Raw genomic sequence first — 22,406 nt, forward strand, 5'->3', positions numbered from 1 at the left:
CTCCGTACTACTTTGATCATTTGCGAATAATCAATCAGATCGATGGATTCCAGAGAAGAGGAAACTTTGAAGGCCTTTTTCTCAAAACGAGGACTCGGTGATAGTCATTATATAATGTGACGTATTTTGCTTAATATTTGGAGTACATCAACAATCCTGATATCATCAGAAAGCTAGGAAGCTCCTCTTTCCAGCAGTGTATACAACTCAACATGTCTCTTCGGGTCAATGTGACTGATTTCGATGGAGAAGGTCACATATGATATTCAAATATCAATGAAATGTTATTATGAAATACTTATTGTAAGTCGCTTTGGATAAAAGCGTCAGCTAAATGCAATGTAATGTAAAAATATGAAGAAATTAAATAATTGTTGTTTTCTGTAATTAAAAACAACAACAGTAGCAAAGTAAACACACATCTAAAGCGATAAAATGTGGTATTAATGATCAGTATAAACGTTAGTGACAATATTGAAGCTCTGTTAAATTAAAAACAATATTACCATATGATTGTAAGGCAACATTTTTGTCCTCAGTACATCCAAGACTTAAATATGTGATGCCTCCACTATTATAATGACCTATATTTTCATCATGAAGCGTTAACACTTTGTACATGTGAGGATGATCGATGAAGCCGTGGTTTTGTTGTGATCTGCAGCACAGGCTTTGTTTTCTTTTCAGAGCTGTGCAGGATTTGAGAGCGCCGCTGTGCTGAAAGAGAAGAAGAATGCAGCGGAGGACGTGGCCAACGAGGCTGTCAACCTTTTGTGGAATCTGTGGTAAGACGAGGGGTTGTGTTTTTAACCTTTTGTTTATCAAGGGAGGTTTTACCGAGCATGCACAATGGCTTTTTTTTTACGCGCTACAACTTTAGCTGCATGCAGAATCTCTCCCGGGCGCTGCACTGTACTTTCTACTTTTCTACCCCAGGCCAGGGGCCTAAATTATAACGCCGTGCGTAGGATTCACGTGGGAAGGTTGCTTACGTGGTAGAAATCCAAAAAATAGGTACAGATATTTTCCGATTCACCAATCATTGCGTACCGGCGAGGAAAGTGCGTACAGCACTTCCTACGCCGGGTTCCCTTTATAAATCACAATCGACTGGAAATGCGGTGCAGCTTTTGCGGGCTTCACGTAACGCCCATATTTGCCTATAAATAGTCAAAGAAACGCCCATTCATTCATTTTGACTGACTGCATGAAGAAGATCGCAGGAAATGACGACAGAACAGCTAAAAAAGACATCTCGCACCGTGTCAGGTTTGGGTTATTTTGGGGAGGTGGAGATAAATCATATTGTTTGGTGGATGCAGTTTGAACCAGAGTCGCAGCATGGAGGTCGGATCGTCACCAACATAAATAAATAAGTGGTCTGAAAAAGGTTCATGACAAAAACAATACACATAGCCTTCCTCAGGCAGTGTGTTTGTACCGGGGACAGGAGACCCCCCCCCTTGATGAGAAACTGTAAGAAGTGATCGGGGAATCCCTCCGGAGTGGAGTCATGACGACTGGATCTGAATTATGTGTTTGTATTTGGTGGTTTGTGTCCCAGCTGTCGATCAGCTGTGCACAGCGTCTCCACTGCAACCCTTGACACACATTTACTGCCATTATCCATCATTATTCACACAAATATAATACATTATGTCTCATTTCTAATTTCTTACCCGTCTGTTTTTCCTCTTGTGTTGTTTTTTCTAGTGAGAGCAGCAGCCAGTCTCTGTCTGTCTTCAACAAAGCGGGTCTCCTGGACATGGTGGTGCAGTGTCTGGAGACACACCAACACAACATGGAGCTGGCCATATCGGCGGGTACGTCTCATTAAAGTACCGTTCATTTGTAGTCATTGTTCTATAAAGTTATTGTTTTGGCAGCACCTGGAAGCTGTTGTTAGTCTTTTTGCGTATTAGAAACGGAGTTGGCGACACTAAAACTGCGATATAATGTTTGTGTAGCAATAATACACATGACATATATGTTTTACATGTCTCCAGTACCGAAAAAAAGACCGCTAACGTCGGAGCTTAACGGTACCACAGTCTTCAATAATTCAACCCTGGGGCTCGGTACCCGTCCCTAGTCACTGTACAGGTTCATAAAGTGCACATACCTCCGAGCTGTACTGACATTCAGATCCTTTTAAAGGTTCCCTGTGGAGATGTTGTCCTCTAATGGTGCTATTTAACACGTCTTTTTATGTGTTGGCCCCCTTGTGTCTTGTGCGCGGACTAGAGGACGCATAAATGTGGGTGATGCAACACACCTTCTCTTTCCTGTGATCGACAGCAGGCCACAATGCGGCAAAGAAACGCAGCAGTGCAGACTAATGGGTAGTAAACATGTGTGTAAGCAGGGCTCAACATGCTTTGAAGACATACAGAGACTCATGCAAATGCAAACAAATACAAAAGTCTCCATTGCAAATTCATTTCTCTCTGCCAAACATTGCACATGATATTATTTATAGATGCAAAATGTGGTAAAACATGTTGTTGTAATGACAGAGTGTGAAAGCAGCTTCCACTCCCAGAAATGACTGGAGACGTGTGAACGGTCTTTGACATCAAAACATTACAAATGTCTTATAATAGCCATTACTGTGCAGACACTGGGCTTCCACACGCAAAGACATATTAATACTATTGAGCCTCATTCACCAACAACTCTCATTTACCGTTAAATTAGACTCTGACGTTCTCCAATCTGTTCTTATTTAGGATCTGTTCTAAGGTAAACACAGTTATATATATACTATCGTTTAATAATCGTATTATTAAACAAAGGCCAATGGGATTTTAACACTCCTCAAATGTGAATTAGCAGCCCACACCTCTTTTTGTATATACATATCTATTACTGATGCTCGTTTGGTTTTCACTATCTGAAGGTTTTCAAATGATTGGAGTCAGTGCTGCACACCTTTTGAGGCGTGCTTAAATAAAAATGTCTTAACTTTTAACTAAACCATGGGTGTAGGAAGCTATGGCTGCGATGCCCATGAACTAAATGCATTACCATTTTATTTGTATTGTCAGGGCATTTACTCATACCTCATTCACACCAACGGTGTTTCAGGGCCGGTTCGGAGCTGGAGCTTGAAAAGCACCGGGTTTTCCTGTTCACACCGCAGCGGAGCAGCCTCTTAGCTCCGGAATCCGGTTCGTTTCAAGCACCAAAAAATTGTCCGGCTAGAGCAAAAGCACCACATACACGCTTACGTCGAGGCGGGGCAGGGGCGGGATCAACTCCTGAACAACAACAAGAAGCCGGCGTTTTATCCAGTTTGTACACAACGATGGAGAAACTTAACAAGCAGCAGTGGTCCACTGAAGAGACCAGCTACCTACTGGGAATCTGGTCTTCTGAAGAGGTACAGAGGAAGCTGGAGCACAATCGGCCATTGTTGTTGTTGTCGGTGTCAGCTGTGAGGGGTTTCCGTTGGCTTCATGAAGCAGGCACGCAAACGGTTACGTCATGACGCGAACGATGACGCAATGACGCAGCACCAGTCGGACTCTGGGCTGTGTGAAAAGAGCCGGAGCTAAACCGAAGAACCGGTTCTGAACCTGAAAAGCTCTAGCACGGAGCTTGAAACCGGAGTTGCGTTGGTGTGAATGAGGTATCAGTAATCATGATCAGCTTGCACACAATTTCAATGTTCAAAGACAATGGGATTTATCATTGTAAGAACGCATGTCTGGCAATTCTGCAGTTTAGATACATGCCATAAATCTGTTTCTTGCTCAAGAACACATTTTAGAATAACCTTCGGAAGAAATGAGTCCCATTGTTAGTAGGCAAGGTCCATGGCCAGCCTGACCTCAAACTGAATGTGTTTCTGTAGTGTACTGAAACACTTGGTAACTCTGTCCTTTCTCTGTGTCTCCAGCCCACTGCCTGCACACGGTGACGGAGGATAACCCCGAGCTGCTGCGGAGCACCAACAGCGCCGTGCTGAGAGTCGTGGAGAGCGTGCTGCTGACGCCTGAGACAGACATGGCTCACACACTGCTCAGGACCCTGGCTGCAGGTACCACATCTCTGAGTATTAGTGAAGAAATGAATAGTATCAATAGTCCACATGACACCTTAGTAAACTAAATCAGTGTTGGAAAGTACATTTACTCAAGTACTGCACTCAAGCACTCATTTTAGGTATTTGTGCTTCATTTGAGTATTGGCGAGATGAAGCTATGAAGCTTTCCAGCCAATTGGTTCGCTAAAGGGTTCATCTCATGAGGCTTCATCATGGGCTTCATTTGAACACAAACTGTTGGTCAAAGTGTGTAAAACAGGCAGATTGGACATCTCAACAGTGTGCTCTATCTCACCGAGTTCCCATTGAGTAAAGCCTTAGAATAACTCTAAACAACGAACATTAAATCATATTTTCAAGTAAATAATATTGTTTTTATTCCAGTTGAATGATTGTGATTGAAAAGCCTAAGGAGGCTGGTAAACATTGCAAAGAGGGATTAGTATTCCTTAATAATATTCGTAAACGTAACCATGTTGTAGCCTGAGAAAGGCTAAACCATATCAAAGAATACATTTATTAACTACATTATCTCATTTAGCTGTAGCTTTTATAAACAAACAAAAGACGTATTGTTCAGTCGTTGAACCAGGGACCCTGCAGTCATGAGTCGACTGCTTTCCAGCTGAGCCACAGCACACACACTGAATCTCCCTGACAACACTGGAGCATATTTATTGATGTTTTTATTCCTACATTTATTTATGCTTGTATCTATTTATACTTATGACATGTTCCGACCTCTATAAGAGTGAGGGTCTGAGCTCTCTTGATTCCATCGTGTCACCGGGCCCGGGTACAGGAGGGGTAATATGCTTCTTATTATACATCCATGGGGAATATGAGCGCTGTGGTTCAACGGTTCAACCGATCTGAACCGCTTCTAGGGTTGCCAGAAACTGACCATGATCAAAATCGATTATTCGGCAGCCCTGGCGAATAATAATCGATTATTAACATGATGTTGGTTTATTTTTTGTTATTTTCTAAAGTGCCTGCCATTGCCTTTATTTGGAGATGTGCTATGCGCGCACAATGTATTTATTGCAATGCTGCCATTATTAAATACAGGCTACAGCTTGTATTAATAATAGCAGCATTGTAATAAATATTATTATAGCAATTTATTTATTGCAATGCTATTAATAATACAGGCTGTAGCCTCTATTATTAATAATAGCAGCATTGCAATAAATAAATTGTGCGCGCATCTTCAAATAGATGCACTCAAAACGCATTGTTGAGGTTGAGCTGTGATAGACCAACGTCTTTTCGCAGAGCTTGCATTTAACTTCCTTTGGACTTGTAAGTTCGAAGTAGTTCCACGAGGAGGAACTCTTTCTACCTGCCGCTTTGTTCATCTTTAGTCGCACGTGTGAGGGAGAGGGGGGCGGGGTGGGGGCGGGGTGTAGCGTGCTGCAGCAGCAGTCTGCTCTGCACGCAGGCTTCCTCCAAGTTTACAGTAAAACAAACTGGTGGTGTGACCAATGGCCATTTACAATTGTTAATACTATTACTATTAAAGCATTAGTCTATATTTTGGTTGAAACTAAGCCAGAAAAAAAACAAAACATAAATAATAATAAAAAAAATATATAAATAAAATCTATTTTTACAAATAATATTCGATTATGGAGACTGTAACGAATAATCGAATAATCACTGGCATCCCTACTGGCTTCCTGAAGCAGTCACGTGGTATCGACAGGCAGCGAGGCTTCGTTTGTCATTGATGACGTCACTGGCCCAAAACGATACAAGCCTCGATACAGGCTTCACAAAAAGCTTCAGGGATTACTCGACACACGCTCCGAAGCCTCGGCGCAATACGTAACATCAATATCTTTCAGTGCCACTTCAGACTAATACCCTGATAATATTTGAAGGGATATATTGTTCTTTTAACTTAACTTCCTTGTTTTGTCTTATACAAATGTAGTTAGTTGTTACTTTAAATCCCGTCTTAAAACCCACCTTTCCCCTTAGCATTCGTAAACAAGTAGATTGTTGCTTTTATTTGCTTTCAGTGGTCTATTGTTTTTACTATATGGTTGTTTTTATTTTGTAATTGTTACGTTTATTCTGGTTTGTTTTGTGGTCGTATCTTTTGTGATTTTATACTTATTTGTATGTTTTGTGAGCTGAGCTCTGTACGGCACTTTGGTCTGGAGGTTTTAAAGTGCTATATAAATAAAGTTGGATTGGATTTTAAATTCCGATTTTTAAACACAACATTTAGTACAACTTTCTAAAATATGATCCTTTGATGCAGATTAATCTATTCAACATTATATTGTTGTATGTTAAACAATGAGTGGGTATATTTTTCTAAGTCTTTAGTAAAGAAATAGTTTATTAGTAATTATTTTTGAAAAAACATCTCACAGTTCCAGCTTTTTGAATGTGAAGAATTGCTGCTTTTCCTTTTGTAATATTTGTAACATATTCAAGAGTTTTGTTCTGCCACGAGTACTTCTTCTCCTTAAGCTTAAAGTACATTTTCCTGACCATACTTATTTATCCTTTTGTGGATTTCTAATTCTAATGTCTCCTCTCTCTCCCCTGCTGTGTCTCAGGCACTCTGTGGAACCTGAAGAGCAGTCTACCGTCGACCCGTCAGGCTCAGGCTCTGAACGCCGTGGTCTCCACTCTCTCTCAGAGCTTGGATCTGGACGCAGGAACGCTGATCCCTGAGCTGAGAGGAGCAGAGGAGCTCCATCAGAGGAACACCGACGCTGCAGCCGAGAGCGAGCAGCAGGCTGCCGGAGGAGAGGAGGAGGCGATGATCGAGGAGGAGGAGCCCAAACACACGAAGAACGGGATAGCTGCAGACAACGACTTCTCCGACCTTTTACCTGTAAGTAGTGACTCTAACATTGTTCTCTATTGTTGGGAAAACACACGAGTCCACGTGATAACAAAGGTATCCCAACTGTAGCTGTGTACATGACAGGATGTCTGATTACCTAGAAGAGCATCAGGACTGTTTGAGGCATATGATAGCTATGTGATTAACATGATGATTCAGCCTCTATGGAGAGAGACATATGACAAGCACGATCATTTCTGACGTGGAGCTAATCTGAGCTAAACATTGAATACTGCTTTGAACCGGTATTCCATATAGTTCTCTATACGTGATGCTATTTGTTTACATGCTATTCCTCTTCATGCATACATTTTTATTATAAGGAAATAAACAAGAACATCCAAGAAAGACAAATAAAATACCAGAATATGCAAGTCAATCCTAAAATGAAATAAGGAGTTTAACCCCCGGATCAAACGTAATGTATTGTTTCAGGAAAAGTTAACGCTCATGGAGTCCAGATTTGTTCAAGGACACCAGTTCAATTTGTAACAACTTTGCATAACATTTGATTCAGCTGACAATAAATGGTATCTTTAAAGTAAATACAAATTTAAGAATCCTGCAAGTACATTCACTTTAAATAGGTTTAAACCATTTTAAGTGTTTCTTTTTTTTTGTTGTTGACAAAAACAAATGACTAAGGCTCTTGATAAGCAGTTATTTTATTTCTGGAAATATACGATGTGGCGGAAACTGACGTCTGTGTTTGTGGCGACAAAGCAGTTATTTTTGAGGGTCCAGTTTACGCCAGGTGAAAAGGTGTCGTGTGCGTCATCGTGAAAAGTGATCTGCACTGACAGATAAAGACAAAAACTAAACACCATTAAATATATTATTCTGTGCAGAGTAGATGAGAAAAAAGTCAAACTACACCAAAAGCAAAATAACACACCACATTTCTTAACCTGTTAAGCCCCATGCCTTTTTTTCACGAAACTTTGTCTCAGGGCTTCTTAACATTTATGAAACTATTCCATACTCACTTAACGGGAAGAATCTCAGCTAACTGACGATACGAACCATTTTTACCGAAACAAAACACGAGTCTCACAAGAAGTGTCTAAATGAGCCCGGAGCGAAGAAATGCTATCGCACTTAGCACAGAACTCACAGCTTAAATACTCTTATTACTTATCGTATCTGCAAGATATCGATTAGCAAGCTGAGATTCCACAGATTCCAGAAATATTAGTATCATCGCTGAGCGATCCGAACTCGCAACAGGGGAAGTGAAAACAGACATTACAGCACGTAGCTTAACGGAGGAAGCTTCTTACCTTAGCTGTTGTTCAATGGCAAAACGATAAAAACGCTGCTGAAGGTTAATCCAAAGGTTAATCCAATGTGTCTGTCACTTTGAAATGATTCCTGATAATCCATCTTCATATTTACTAGTTTGAGCCTATGTTTCAGTTTTCAGAGCATAACATTGCTTTCGACTGTGTGCGCATAGTTCTCACTTGTCAATGGTATCGTGTGTGTGTATGTGGAACTTCCCCCTTCGATTCTATTGGCTCTGACGGTTAAAAAGAGGTGTCAATCACCAAAATCGACCAATGGGTTCCAGAGAAACGGCAAATCCACCCAAATGACCCCAAAGGTGGGTTTTTTTTGCTAAACCTCTCTAAAAAGGTCAAATGTCACTTGTTTTGCATCAATCTTGATACAGGGTACTTATTATATGTTATAGTTTGGATTCCTAAAGCTTTTAGTCTCCTATCCCATCATTCAAGGGTGGTTTTCACTATAAGTAATGTTTTTTTTTTTGGACGGACACTAAAATTTACATTTTTTTTTACTATGTTCAATCTGAATTTACTTTACAATAAAACAATTCTATATTAATTCTGACTTTTCTACATCCAACTCACAGGTTTATCCTTGCTTTGAGAAAAAAGATTATTAATGTAACCCTTTTAGAAGTGAAGATATGGTCATTTGTTCTGGGAATGTCATTTTTCGAGCCTGAGGCCTGAAAAACAGGCTCGGGCTCAACTGGTTAATGAATCTTTATCTTATTTTATGTTTAATATCTTGTATAAGTTTCTCTCTTAATTGTGTTGCATGTATAATGGTTAGAGTGCACGATGGGAAGTAAACAAGAAGAGGTGTGCATGGGATGTGATGCACAACACAGGAGGCCTGTGATTGGCTCATTCAGTGCCAGAGGAAGGGTATTTTGGATTCATTCATTCACCATTTGTTAATCTTTTTGCATTATATACTTTTTGCTACCTTTCCGTACCTTCAGCGTTTAGGACTAGTTTCTACATCCATTTATTTTCGTAGTTTTATTTCCAAAGTGCAGTCGAAAATTGTCATAAATGACTTTATGTCCAAAAATGATTTACCAATGGCTCTATAAGGAGTTTACCCCGGTTTTAATTTCTGTAAATATACAGAACGTGAACTGACGTCTGTGTTTGTGGCGACAAAGCAGTTATTTTTGTTTACGCCAGGTGAAAAGGTTTTGTATGAGTCATCCTGAAAAGTTATCCGCACTGACAGAGCAGACAGACTGTAGGGTTTTGGGGGGGGGAGAGTTTAGGGTTCAGCTGGGGGGCTTCAGGCTCTCTGACGTCCCCCAGACTCGACCTCTGTGAGACAGAGCTGTCCCCCCTCGTCCCAGCCAGCGCCGAGACCAGGGCTGACATGATGGGGACGACGAAAATCCCCTGTTATACTTTAGATTATACAACGGGGTCATCTCCATCCAGGCTGTGGTTTCACTGGTGTAGCTTTAATAACTAAAACGATAATGATTTTCTTAATAAAGTAAGAAATATTTTTGCACGGTGATTCAAAACATTGCAAGGATAAAAAATGCAAAAAAATCCCTTTCAACAAGACTTAAAATAGTGCTATAAAATTACATAATGGTGCAATTAAAACACAGTACTAAGCAAGGAACGAGATGAAAACAGTATGTAGAATGCAATACCATACAGCAGAATAAAGTCCTCTACTTGACCTTACTACTAGTGTAAGTGTTCTTAAATTAATAAAATATATTTTTTTGAACACGTTTTGAGAAGTGCTTTTTAGTTTCACTGTTAGACACTCACACAAAACCCTGAACACACTATAAAAAAAAAGAAAAGGGGAACAAGGCGTTATTGTCATAGCTACAGCGCGGTTGTTGGCAATTCAACCCTCTTTAATGGTCTCACATGCAGAGCACACAGTGAAATGTGTTCTCTGCTTTGAACCCATCCTAGTACCAGGAGTCTATACTAGGAGCAGTGGGCAGCTATTGTACAGCGCCCGGGAGCGATGGGAGGGGGTAAGGGGGATGTCCGGTGCCTTGCTCAAGGGCACCACGGCAGGGCAGGAGGTGAACTGGGACCTCTCCAAGTAGCAGTCCACACTCTATATTTAGGTCTGTTCGGGGACTTGAACCGGCGACCCTACGGCTCACAGTCCAAGCCCCTACTGACTGAGCCACTGCCGGAGAAGTCTGTAGATGCAAAAATAAAGAAATACAATTAAACAGTTGTCCTAAAACAATCAGAGATTTAAAAGATAAATAATTTCTTCTAAAAATAAAAACTCAGCACACACTGCGAATAAAATATATAGTTTCTAATCTTTCTCTTAATGATTCCTTGATCTGTGACACCCCAATGCGGGTTTCCCTTCAGGACATGACTGTGTTTGAGTTCATCTGTAGAGAGATAGATCTCGTCCTTCAGACTGGGAGCTAACGATGAGTGTTTTGATGCTGACTCTCTCTGTTGTTCCAGAGGCAGCAGGCGGAGCTGAGGGAGGCCACGGCGCTGCTGACGGCCCAGCAGACGTCTTTAGAGATCATCGTCAACATGTGCTGCTCTGATGGTGAGTGAGACACAGCGCTGACCCCCCCCCCCCCCCCCCCCACCATTATCCTGTCCCTGCTGAGGATATCATAACGAGGGAAGAGTTCATCCGAGTGCTGGGCGGTATATCGACTCTGCAAGATATATATCGATATATTTTGATTAGACAATTACACAATGGAATTCTGGGTAATCAGAAACAGGTTTATTACCAGGTAAGTTTACACATTCGAGGAATTTGACTTGATGTCATGGTGCATACATAATAAGTAAGGGATAATGTGCAGCGATTGGGCACAATTCATTATGTCAAACCTTGGGAAGTATCTAGATATCCCTGCCCTAATGCCAAAGTAACTGGCAACTGAATATGTGTCGCCGTTTGATGTCTATGTCTGGACCGCTGCGTAAAAAGGAGGGTTTCTGCCCGTTACTTCTCCGCTGTTTTCTTGTCGCTCTTGTCTTGTCGGTTCGAAAAGCAAACTGCAGCCAAACTGTAAACAGTTAAATCGACCGGACTTCTTTCTGCAGATGTGAGCGTCCTTAACAACGGTCAATAAATCCTTGACAGCGGTCTGTCTGTTCTGGATTAACAACGTGTCACGTGTTCTGAATTGACCAATCAGATTCGAGTATTCAACTCAGCCATGTAATAACATAAAATAATATTAGAAATAATTAAATATAGCAGTATTTACATAGAAATAGAATGGAACAAAATTCGGCAGTAATACAAAAATAAAACTTGCACCTTTATGTATTTTTAAGGTAGGGATGGCAGGGGTTTAGGTCTTAGGGAGGGGGGATAGAAAGGTGGAGATTAAATGTTATTATTGTATGGCTGTATGTGTTCTTCAATAAAACATACAACATTATAATGAAAACATGTAAATATATAGATTTTGTGATATTATAAAAGGTTTTACTGCATAATAGTGAATGATACTGAAGACCATATTGCTCTATTGAGTGTCTAAAAGTGCCATTTGTTTTTTGCAATTCGTTGCACTTGTATGTGTTTATCTTCAGAGGTCATTATGCCAACCCCAATTAAGTGCCTTTTTGTTTCATTTATCAATTCTATGGTTGCCTTTCTCTTCAGACCCCTCAGACGATGAGTGGGAGGAGGAGTCGAGCAGCGATGAGAGCGACCTGGGTCCGGAGGGTCTGTGTGACGGAGTCTCCAATCTCATGTCTCCTCTGTGTTTATCAGCGGAGATTCACGACGCTTTGATCAACCACAACATCCCAGAAAAGGCAAATACATTTATATATTTGATCAATTACGGCCTGTGTCCAAATTGCGTCGGTTTTTAGCAGGAAAGACGCTCCATTTTGATGTTTTGAAGAGTACAAAACCTCTGTTGGAGAACCATTGTATCTTTCCTTTTTAATGTATTTACTTAGTATGTATTTTCAGTATTGGTACCACGCTGAAGACGGCTGCTCTCACACTTTGTATGAATGAGCTTCACCGCTCAATCAGACAGCTGTAGAGCGAGTAGAATGATCCACCTACGGAGATAAAAGTACAATATCTGTCGATCTAATCCAACAAATGCGATGATAGTTTCTCTCTGACATTAAAATCAGGATAGAAAACGCGTCCGTAAACTGTTTCCAAATGGCGTCTGTTTTTAGCAGAAATAACGCTCCAAGTTTGAAGATTTGAAGTTTCTTTGAGTACAAAACCTCCTTCTTTATATATCTACTTACTATGTTTTTCAGTATTGGTACCAAGCACAATATTTGTCGATCTAATCCAACAAATGCACTTATCAGTCTTTGTGATGATAGTTTCTCTCGGGATAGAAAACACGGCCAAAACTAGATCCTAGATTTTCTACAGCCATTTGACCGTTGCTCTTCTGAAATGTTTAGATAATTACAACTAGTTTGAGTTTGGCACAAATCAACAAAAAGGCCTCATGTGAAAGCATACTCTCTCTCCTTTCTGGGAACACTTTATAAAAGACGCTTTGGCTCAGAAAAAGTCGCTATGAACACACACCTTCATTAGCTAATAGGGGTGTAACGGTTCACAAACATTTCGGTTCGGTATGTGCCTCGGTTTTTAGGTCACGGTTCGGCTCGGTACGTTTTCGGTACAGCAGAAAAAATGATCACAAAACATAACATATATTTTTTTAAATGATTATTAAACTGTGAATAATGTATTCACTCAAATAAATACAAAATATAATAAAATAAACATTAAGGTGCAGCTTTTCGATGAACTGAAATCATCTGTATTTGAACTAGTACCTAAGCAGCCAGTTTGACATTAGGACTTGCTTGTCATTGTATGTTCATGTTTTTTTAAAGAAAGATGAACTTGTCCACATTGCTTGCTGAAAGGGCAGATCTGCTGGCACTAACAATGTCTCCTGCTGTGGAGAAAACCCTCTCGCTAGGGACAGAGGTAGCAGATACAGCCAGGTAGCGCTTTGCTAACATGGCAACATAAGGATATTTGGTGTTTGTAATAGCTTTAGCTCAGTCTGAACTTGTTGCGAGTGGTGGAGGCTTACATGCTAGCGGGAGTTGGGTTTGCACTTCAGTCTTTTGGTACCGGTGATATTCACGTTCGGGTGATGCCTTTTCAAATGAGTGTGATGTATTGCCAGCCGCGTAACCAATGTTAGTTGAACAATGCCGACAAACAGCTTTGGTTCGGTCCACCTGTCTTTGTCCTTCATCCTTGTGTAACTGCGAAACCAAAATGTTCCCAAACCGGAGACTTCAATGATGCTGGAGGATTTTCAAGCTCAACTTTATCTGCGTTCGCCATTTCGACAGTTCCTCAAATTACTGACTACATTTGAACGCATCCCTGTCACCAGCTCTCATAGTATGCCTCTCGTCCAATGAAATGACTTGCTCGCTCTAGGACGCGTTGAACCCAATGTGAGCAAATTACTCTGAACGGTACACACGTGTACCGAACCGAAGGGCCCGTACCGAATAATTTCGGTACGTGTACCGTTACACCCCTATTAGCTAATAGCTCTCAGAGAAAAAGAGTCACAAAATGATCAGATAAGCATGTGACAGGGTGTCCGTGGGGTCTTAAAAAGTATTACATTTGACTTCAGGATTCCTGCATATACCCTGTGTGAATGTAATCATACTGTCATTTAAAAACCTCAAAATATGGTTTTAATTGTGCAGCGAACACTTCTCCCTGAGGCTGACAGGTCGAATTACTTAAAGGTCACCTATCATGCTATTTTTAGGCAATAGCATAGGTCTCAGATATATACAAATATATAAAAAACATGTCTATGAAGTGTTTTGCTCAACATTTCATTTCATTTCCAACCTTTATTTATCCAGGTGTATCCCATTGAGATCATTGATCTCTTTTTCAAGGGAGACCTGCTCAAGTAGGTTCCACATGAAACATAAAAACATAAACAGAACAACAAAAAGGACATCATACAGCATCATAAAAAAAAAATACCAAATCAGATCACCCATCTAGCCATGCCTCATATCCCTCCATTTCACTTCCTGTTTCAAAAGTGCTGATTTGGGTATAAAGCGTTAAAAAAAATAAAAAGGAGGGGTCTGAGCTCATGCGGGACCCAGCAGCTACTGTCTAAACTAAATGCTGCCGTGATGAAACGCCATATCATGGATTATCAAGGATTCTCTCTGAAACAGTCTGGAGCTCAAAGGCTTTCTCTCTTGCCGGTTATACCACAAGGTGAGTTCCTTTTTACTTCCTGCTTCTTCACACACATGCTCTCCAGCACAGGTTAGCTCTGAGTGTTAGCGATGCTAATGTAAACACCGACCATATTACGTCCAAAACAGTCGGGCATTGTTTCTGATAGCAACGTTTCTGATTGGGCCGTGGGTCCACATTTCAGATATTACGTCATATCGGACGCAATATCTGGATCAGCTCCGTTGTTCCCCGTTTTTAGAGATTTGGGTACGGAGGAAAAGAGAGAGGGTTTTATTTTCTGACGATGCGTGAGTTCCCCGACACACCAGGGACACATGTTTATGTATAGAAGACATCAAAAAGTGCATTTTGCATGATAGGTCCCCTTTAACTGTGAAATTAAAGAGATTTTTTATTATGAAACTGCACTAAATTGTATTATGATGTAATATCTTTTTTTCTCCTTTCCAGGTCCTCAAAAAGACGGAGATCCCTAGAAAGGAAGCTATGGATGTGTGCCGTCAGAACTCCTCCTGGAAAGGCATGATCAAAAAGTAATCCTCTCACTTCTCATAATTATTTTTAACTTTAAAACAAGGTTTAAGGTTTCTGAGTTGGAAATGTTATGCCTCTTTAATCTGGTACTTGTTGGAAGTGTAAGGAATTTGTGGCTCTTGAATGAAAGGTTATCACTGAACCACAGTTAGGTCAATATCAACAGGTACATTCAAAAACTTGGTAACGAAATATACCATGGTATAAAAACATGTTTTTTAGTTCAATAGATAAATAGTTTGTATAAGGTTAAGTATAGTTCATTTATATATCACATTTCAGATATTAAGGCTATTCAAAGTGCTCTAGATAAGCATTTAGACAAAACAGATGAACGAAGAAAAAAAGGGTTAGATATAATACAAAATGAACATTGGAATTACATAAATTACTGCAAAAGTGTAATAACATATTTTTAGATGGCATACAGAAAAGCAAGGATTTTAGCCTTGATTGTAAAATAAACGTAACTAAATAATTGCGCTTTAAAACCCATTGATGTGATTTAAACACTTAACAAAGACATTTTGGGAGGGTAAATGAATTATCACTCAACTATGACAACAGTTAGCTCAATATGTCAAAAATCCTCTATCACAAAGTAGATCATTTCATATCTTGATAACGAATGATATCACAATATAAACTGGCAAGCCCGAAGGTTGCAGTTCTTCTTGACATTTGTTTTACTGGCCTCATGACGACCATGTTGACTGTTACTTTGGTACCTGTCATTAAAGGTCCCATGTCATGGCCATTTCTACTGATCATAATTCCATTGTTGAGCTCTACTAGAATAGATTTACATTGTTCAATCTTCCAAACTCACATTGGTTTCTCATACAGCATCTCTGTATAGTATGTGTATTCAGTCTCTGTCCTACACGCCTTGTTGGAGCTCCTGCCCCCCCCTCCCTATGAGCCCACTGTGCTCTGATGTGTGTGAATGTGTTACAATGGCGTTAGCCACCAGAAAATGGCACCAGTAATGACAAACAGATGAGAATGCTGCATGGGGTCTGGGTGCCGTGTTGGCGGGACGTTGCGGGGCTCGCTGCTGCGAGGAGCGGACAGTGTGAGCTGGATTACTGGTGTTGTTTCCTGGCTGCTGCGTGGGGTCTGCGAGACACAGCGAAACCCACCCCGAACCCAGCCCGAGCACACACACACACACACCCGCAGCCTGGCTGTGAGTCTGTGTGCGCACACACACACACACACCCGCAGCCTCCCCGCGTCCTGCCGTATCAGGCTGAGAAATCCGTGGAGCTGCAGCTGAGAAGATATTTAGTGTGTGATGAAGTCCGCGAATTGGTCCAAACGTAACGTCACTATACCCAGGAAGAAAAAGAAAAATCTCCAACGAGGCGTTCTGGGGCAGCACAGACAGGTCTTTTCTGTGTTAGAGTTTTACTCGCGACAGGGTGTACTTTGAGGGTTTGTGACTCTGCAGACCGTTTACATGCAGAAAAACCTTCATAACACACAAGGGGACGGGTAATAACCAGAAAAGCATGACATGGAACCTTTAAGGACAAAGAGGGCAAGGTAGGGAGCTTGGATAATTATAGACCAATTGCTCTAGCCAGTGTGTTATCCAAAGTCCTGGAAAGAATTTTGTTAGACAGATTATGTTCTTATTTATGTATCTCAGATAACCAGTTTGGCTTCAAGGCTAAGCATGGTACTGAGCTATGCATCTATGCTTTGAAGGAAATGGTAGAAACATATAGAAACAGAATTCCACTGTTCTGAGTGGTTTCATTGATGCCTCTAAAAGGCTTTTGACCGAGTTAACCATCATAAACCGTTTTTAAAATTGAAACAGGGGTGTGCCCAACAGTATAATTAGGATCCTGGCTTATATGCCAACCAGAGCATGCGGATAAAATGGGGGAATGCAGTCTCGGCGCCATTTGGTGTTGGTAATGGAGTCCGCCAGGGGGGGCTCCTCTCACCATGCCTTTTTAATATCTTTATGAATGATCTATCGGATGATTTAAGTGGCTGTAAAGCAGGATGTGTGATCAGTAATGTGATTGTAAACCATCTTATGTATGCCGACGATCTGGCTATTGTTTCTCCTAGCAGTGCTGGATTTCAACGGCTGCTAAATATATGTTCTGATTATGGTGTCAAATTTGATGTTAAATACAATGCTAAGAAGAGCGCTGTAATGATCTGCAAAGCAAAAGGGGATAAGAACCTTGGTTTTCCAATATTCTATCTGTCAGGGCAGGAGCTGTCTGTTTGCTGCAAAACTAAGTATCTGGGACACATCACAGATGAAATGGCTGATGATGATGACATGTATAGACAGCAGCGTGTCTTAAACACACAAGCTAACATGTTGGCTAGAAAATTCTTTTGGTGTTCAGATAAGGCTCTTAACGGTACGTCCACACGGCAGGGTCGCGTGCTTCAACGGAGACGCTTCCCATTCACTGTGACGTCAGGCTTTGCCGAACTGCATTGTGGTTCCGTCGCGTCACTTTGCTCGCTTCAAAAGTTGAACTTTTCAAGCTTCGACGGAAGCGTCAGCCAATCGAATCATATGCCAGTACAAGTGCTAGCCAATCAAACCGCGTGCTTGTGTGTCTGGGGCGGGAGATGCATGTGATTGGTTGTTGGTCGAGTTTCAGCCCCCCCCGCCGGCAAGCGACAACGCACGCCGCTGTGTGTAGGGGCCGTTAGAGCTTATTGTACTCCTCTTTGTACTGCCTCCTTGTGGGTCAAGTTTAAGAAGGCGAAGCTCCAGGTTGCTTATAATGGTTGTTTGCGTATACCCTTAGAAAACCAAGGTGGTGCAGTGCAAGTGAAATGTTTCATAATGCACCCAATTTTAATTGATGGATTCATTCTAAGAACTTGAGTGCAAAATAAACATAACCAATTCAAATGAAAAGAAATAAAAACATCTAAACGTAGCTGATAATGTAGAAAAATATGTCCAGTAAACATTTGTATATATGCCTTAACATCAGCCATCGTTTCCTCTGGATAGTCAGCGGTAAACGGAGGCCTTTTAATGAAGCTGTAAAACACAATTCTGACTGAATTCATTGACCCCATTAATTCACTTTAGTGCAAAATGAACCTAACAGATTCAAGTAAAAAAACATCTAGACGTAGCTGATACCGCGACACAATAAATGTAGAAAAATATGTCCAGTAAACATTTCTATATATCGTTTAGATGTTTTTAAACCCTCATATCACAAATCAAAACTCACCTTTTCAGAACTGCTTGAATCTGTACTTAAAGATGGGGTAGGTAATTCACTTCAGAAACACTTGTTGTATTCCATGGAATGCTCTTCACATCCCGATAGCAATGATACATTAAATGCTTTGACAATAAATTAGGGATGCTCCGATCGCCAATTTCGGGGCCGATCGCCGGAATCAGTATTGGCCGATACCGATCGCCGATCCTATCAAGTGGGCAGGGCCTAAATGTAAGATTTAAACATCACTTTAAATGGAAGATTTAAAGTGATGTTTAAATCTTACATTTAGGCCCCGCCCCACTTGTTTAAAACTCAGTTAATGGGGCTCATTCACTGGAGCTTCCACAAACAACAATCAACTTAATTATTACATTCAAATGATGTACATTATTCAAGTTTACATTCACTTTGGATAATAACACGGGAGAAGAGAAATGAGTGGAAGCGCTCTCTTTTCCTCTCTCTCTCTCTCTCTCTCTCTCTCTCTCTCTCTCTCTCTCTCTCTCTCTCTCTCTCTCTCTCTCTCTCTCTCCTGACAGCCTGTCAGTATCTCATGCAGCTCACTGATCCAGTAATGAGAGACCCGACAGTGAAGAATAAACATATGTATAACTAGTTTAGCTTGTTCCAGAGGTAGATAAACTAGCTAAGTGTGTTAGGTCTAACTCTCAGTGTGTGTTGCTCCGCTCACCGGTCCGTCACAGCGGGCGGAGCTGCAGGATTTCTGCTTCACACACGTTGCAACCGCTATTTTACTGTCATTTTCGGACACCTTAAAATAATTCCCTACCTGTCAGCCTTCCATCTGTGCACAAACTTATCTCGTGCCCTCATTGGTCATGTGTGCGTTCGTGTGTGTTGGAGGAGGGGCTCTGTAAGGAAGTCTGAAGGAAGGGGCAGATTTTTTCCGGTTGTGTACTTTCAAATTCTAGCGCACTCGAGCTGGTATCTCCATTCTTACCTACCCAACCTTTAATGTTGTGTTTTATGTTTTTTTAGTGTGTAGTTTTTATGTATTTTAACATGTAAAGTGTATTTGAGTACCATGAAAAGTGCTCTATAACTAAAATGTATGATTATTATTATATTGCCCAGCCCTAACCTCAGCCATCTTTCCCCCCCCCCCCCCCCCCCCCCCCCCCCCCCCCCTCCAGGATGCAGCGTGTTCAGTCCCGCGCTCTGACCTGCCTCCACAGTCTCGTCTCCAGCATGGACGCAGACTCTCTGGGCGGAGCAGCTGCTCTGCAGGCGGCCGCGCAGCACCTCTCCACGCTGGTGTTCGGAGCAGCAGGTTCGCACTCAGTACATTTTCTTTAGCTGACGAGTTATCTAAAGCGACTTAAGGCCCAGGCACACCGAGCCGATTTCGGCCAGTCGATAGATGTCTTCTTCTCTCGGTTATCAAGCAGTCTGTCTTCCGGTTGTTGCCTCTTTTGAATGATGAATACACACTACCGCCTCCTGCTGGTAAGGAGAGTTATTGCCACTCACGCATGCACAGTTCGTACGTGCTACTTGGCCGTCGGCTGAAGTCTTTGCGGTGTGTTGCAGAGCGACTGTTGGCCAAGACGCAGGAGGCGTGAGGCGACACACCAGTCGGGTCCGTCGGGACGTGTTCTTTGGTGTCAGATTGGTGTGTCAGGGCCTTTACAGTAAGGGGCATCCATGAAGAGGAAACGCACTCAAAACAGCAAGAATCCTCACAGTAAATTAGCTTTTAATAAGATAAACTTGTTCAACCGCTGAATATAGCAGGTTTTTTACGTATTATTATTGGCCACAGTGCAGTCGAAACAGGTTGGTTTTTATTCATAGACGGGAGATGTGTAGACTTTCTGCTGTCCTGATATCAAAGATGAGCTTGTTCTACCATTTAGGAGCCAGGATAGCAAACGGATGTGTTCGGAGCAGCAGGTTTGCACGCATTACATTACGTTTCCGTTAAACGTTTATCTAAGTCAGTGTTTCTCAAACTCTTTCATACCAAGGACCACTTAACCAATAAAAAAACACTCGCGGACCACCTAACTCCACAAATATCCAAAAACACATCGTTTTTTTAGAACAGATTACAAATCGCCTGAAAATGGTACAAACAAGTGGCAACATGTGTGACGAAGGTGTTGCGCTGGGCTATATCATGCAATCGAAAGTGAAACGTAAGCTCGCTCCATTGCGGAGATATTCCCGCGAGAGTGCGGAAAACTTAAATAAATAAATGTATTTAAAATGTGAAATGTTACCAATATACTCACGGACCACTAGGGGGCGCTCACGGACCACCAGTGGTCCGCGGACCACACTTTGAGAAGCACTGATCTAAAGCGACTTAAAGTAAGGGGCATCCACGATGAGGCAACACTCTAAACAGCAAGAATCACATGAACTTTTAATATGATCATCTTTCACGGTCAACTTGTATATACTTTACTTTTTAGTTCTGTTATATTTTCTATTTTGACATTCTACTCTATTATTTCAAATTATGTGCAATGCCTTTGTTTTAACATGTTGTAACGAAAGCCTTTCCCAATTTAGGATCAATAAAGTACATCTTATAAACTTGTTAAAGTGCTGAATACAGCAACAGCTTTTTTAAATAATTGTTGTATTGGCCCAGGTGCAGTCGAAACAGGTGTTCTTTCATAATTCACAATAAAACTAAAGTAGACCAATGATGTGTATTCCTAAAATGATCAGTGGAAGCAGTATAGTGATGTACAATGTAGGTTTTTATTACATCTGTTTACTTAGTACAATCTCGCGTTTCAGAGATCCCCAAAGATGAGGAGTTCCTGGAGGCCGTCATCAGCGCCATGAGGTCTCTTCTACAGATGATCGCCTCTAAAAATATCACCCAGGTACAGAACACCCCACAAGCTTCAGTCTTTACTTTGTGATTTCAATCTTCATGTGTCATTTTAACAGAGATGGCAAAAGTAGAAGTACAGATACTTGTGTTTAAACATACTCTGGTAAAAGTAGAAGTACTGACTAAACTTCTTTACTCAAGTAAAAGTAAAGAGGCTTTGAAATGTACTTCAGTAAAAAGTACCCATAACTACCAGCTGTTTTAAAGAGTACCTGACCTCCCTTTATATTAATAGAGCAATAATGTCATTGTTAGCTAATGAATGTTTCCATGCTGAACAACGGCAACATGACAACGTTTCCATTGGTCCCTCTTCTTTAGAGAAGACCAGGAAATGATGGATACACGGATCGTGTTCAAATCAATAGGCACGCAATGACTCTAAAGAATAATGATCACGCATCAAACACACATTCAGACTAAAGGAACCAGCTGTTTGGAAGATGAGAGAAGTAGAAAGTACAGGTATTTGTGTTCAACATGTAAGAAGTAGAAAGTACAGGTATTTGTGTTCAACATGTAAGAAGTAGAAAGTACAGGTATTTGAGTTCAACATGTAAGAAGTAGAAAGTACAGGTATTTGTGTTCAACATGTAAGAAGTAGAAAGTACAGGTACTTGAGTTCAACATGTAAGAAGTAGAAAGTACAGGTATTTGTGTTCAACATGTAAGAAGTAGAAAGTACAGGTATTTGTGTTCAACATGTAAGAAGTAGAAAGTACAGGTATTTGAGTTCAACATGTAAGAAGTAGAAAGTACAGGTATTTGTGTTCAACATGTAAGAAGTAGAAAGTACAGGTATTGTGTTCAAACATGTAAGAAGTAGAAAGTACAGGTATTTGAGTTCAACATGTAAGAAGTAGAAAGTACAAGTATTTGGGTTCAACATGTAAGAAGTAGAAAGTACAGGTATTTGGGTTCAACATGTAAGAAGTAGAAGTACAGGTATTTGTGTTCAAAATGTAAGAAGTAGAAAGTTCAGGTATTTGTGTTCAACATGTAAGAAGTAGAAAGTACAGGTATTTGAGTTCAACATGTAAGAAGTAGAAAGTACAAGTATTTGAGTTCAACATGTAAGAAGTAGAAAGTACAGGTATTTGTGTTCAACATGTAAGAAGTAGAAAGTACAGGTATTTGTGTTCAACATGTAAGAAGTAGAAAGTACAGGTATTTGAGTTCAACATGTAAGAATTAGAAAGTACAGGTATTTGAGTTCAACATGTAAGAAGTAGAAAGTACAGGTATTTGGGTTCAACATGTAAGAAGTAGAAAGTACAGGTATTTGTGTTCAACATGTAAGAAATAGAAAGTACAGGTATTTGGGTTCAACATGTAAGAAGT

General features: G+C 40.8%; 1 protein-coding gene across 1 annotated transcript in view; it reads left to right on the forward strand.

Moving 5' to 3' along the window:
* heatr3 (HEAT repeat containing 3) overlaps positions 1-22,406 on the forward strand; it is a 32,783-nt gene that overhangs the window by 4,671 nt on the left and 5,706 nt on the right. Inside the window, 9 exon segments of the mRNA XM_034220644.1 lie at positions 688-785; positions 1,714-1,823; positions 3,902-4,042; positions 6,625-6,905; positions 10,664-10,754; positions 11,838-11,992; positions 14,880-14,962; positions 19,348-19,484; positions 20,966-21,054. Coding sequence (XP_034076535.1) covers positions 688-785; positions 1,714-1,823; positions 3,902-4,042; positions 6,625-6,905; positions 10,664-10,754; positions 11,838-11,992; positions 14,880-14,962; positions 19,348-19,484; positions 20,966-21,054 — 1,185 coding nt within the window.

This window comes from Gymnodraco acuticeps, unplaced genomic scaffold (genome assembly GCF_902827175.1).
Source record: "Gymnodraco acuticeps unplaced genomic scaffold, fGymAcu1.1, whole genome shotgun sequence".
NCBI lineage: Eukaryota > Metazoa > Chordata > Actinopteri > Perciformes > Bathydraconidae > Gymnodraco > Gymnodraco acuticeps.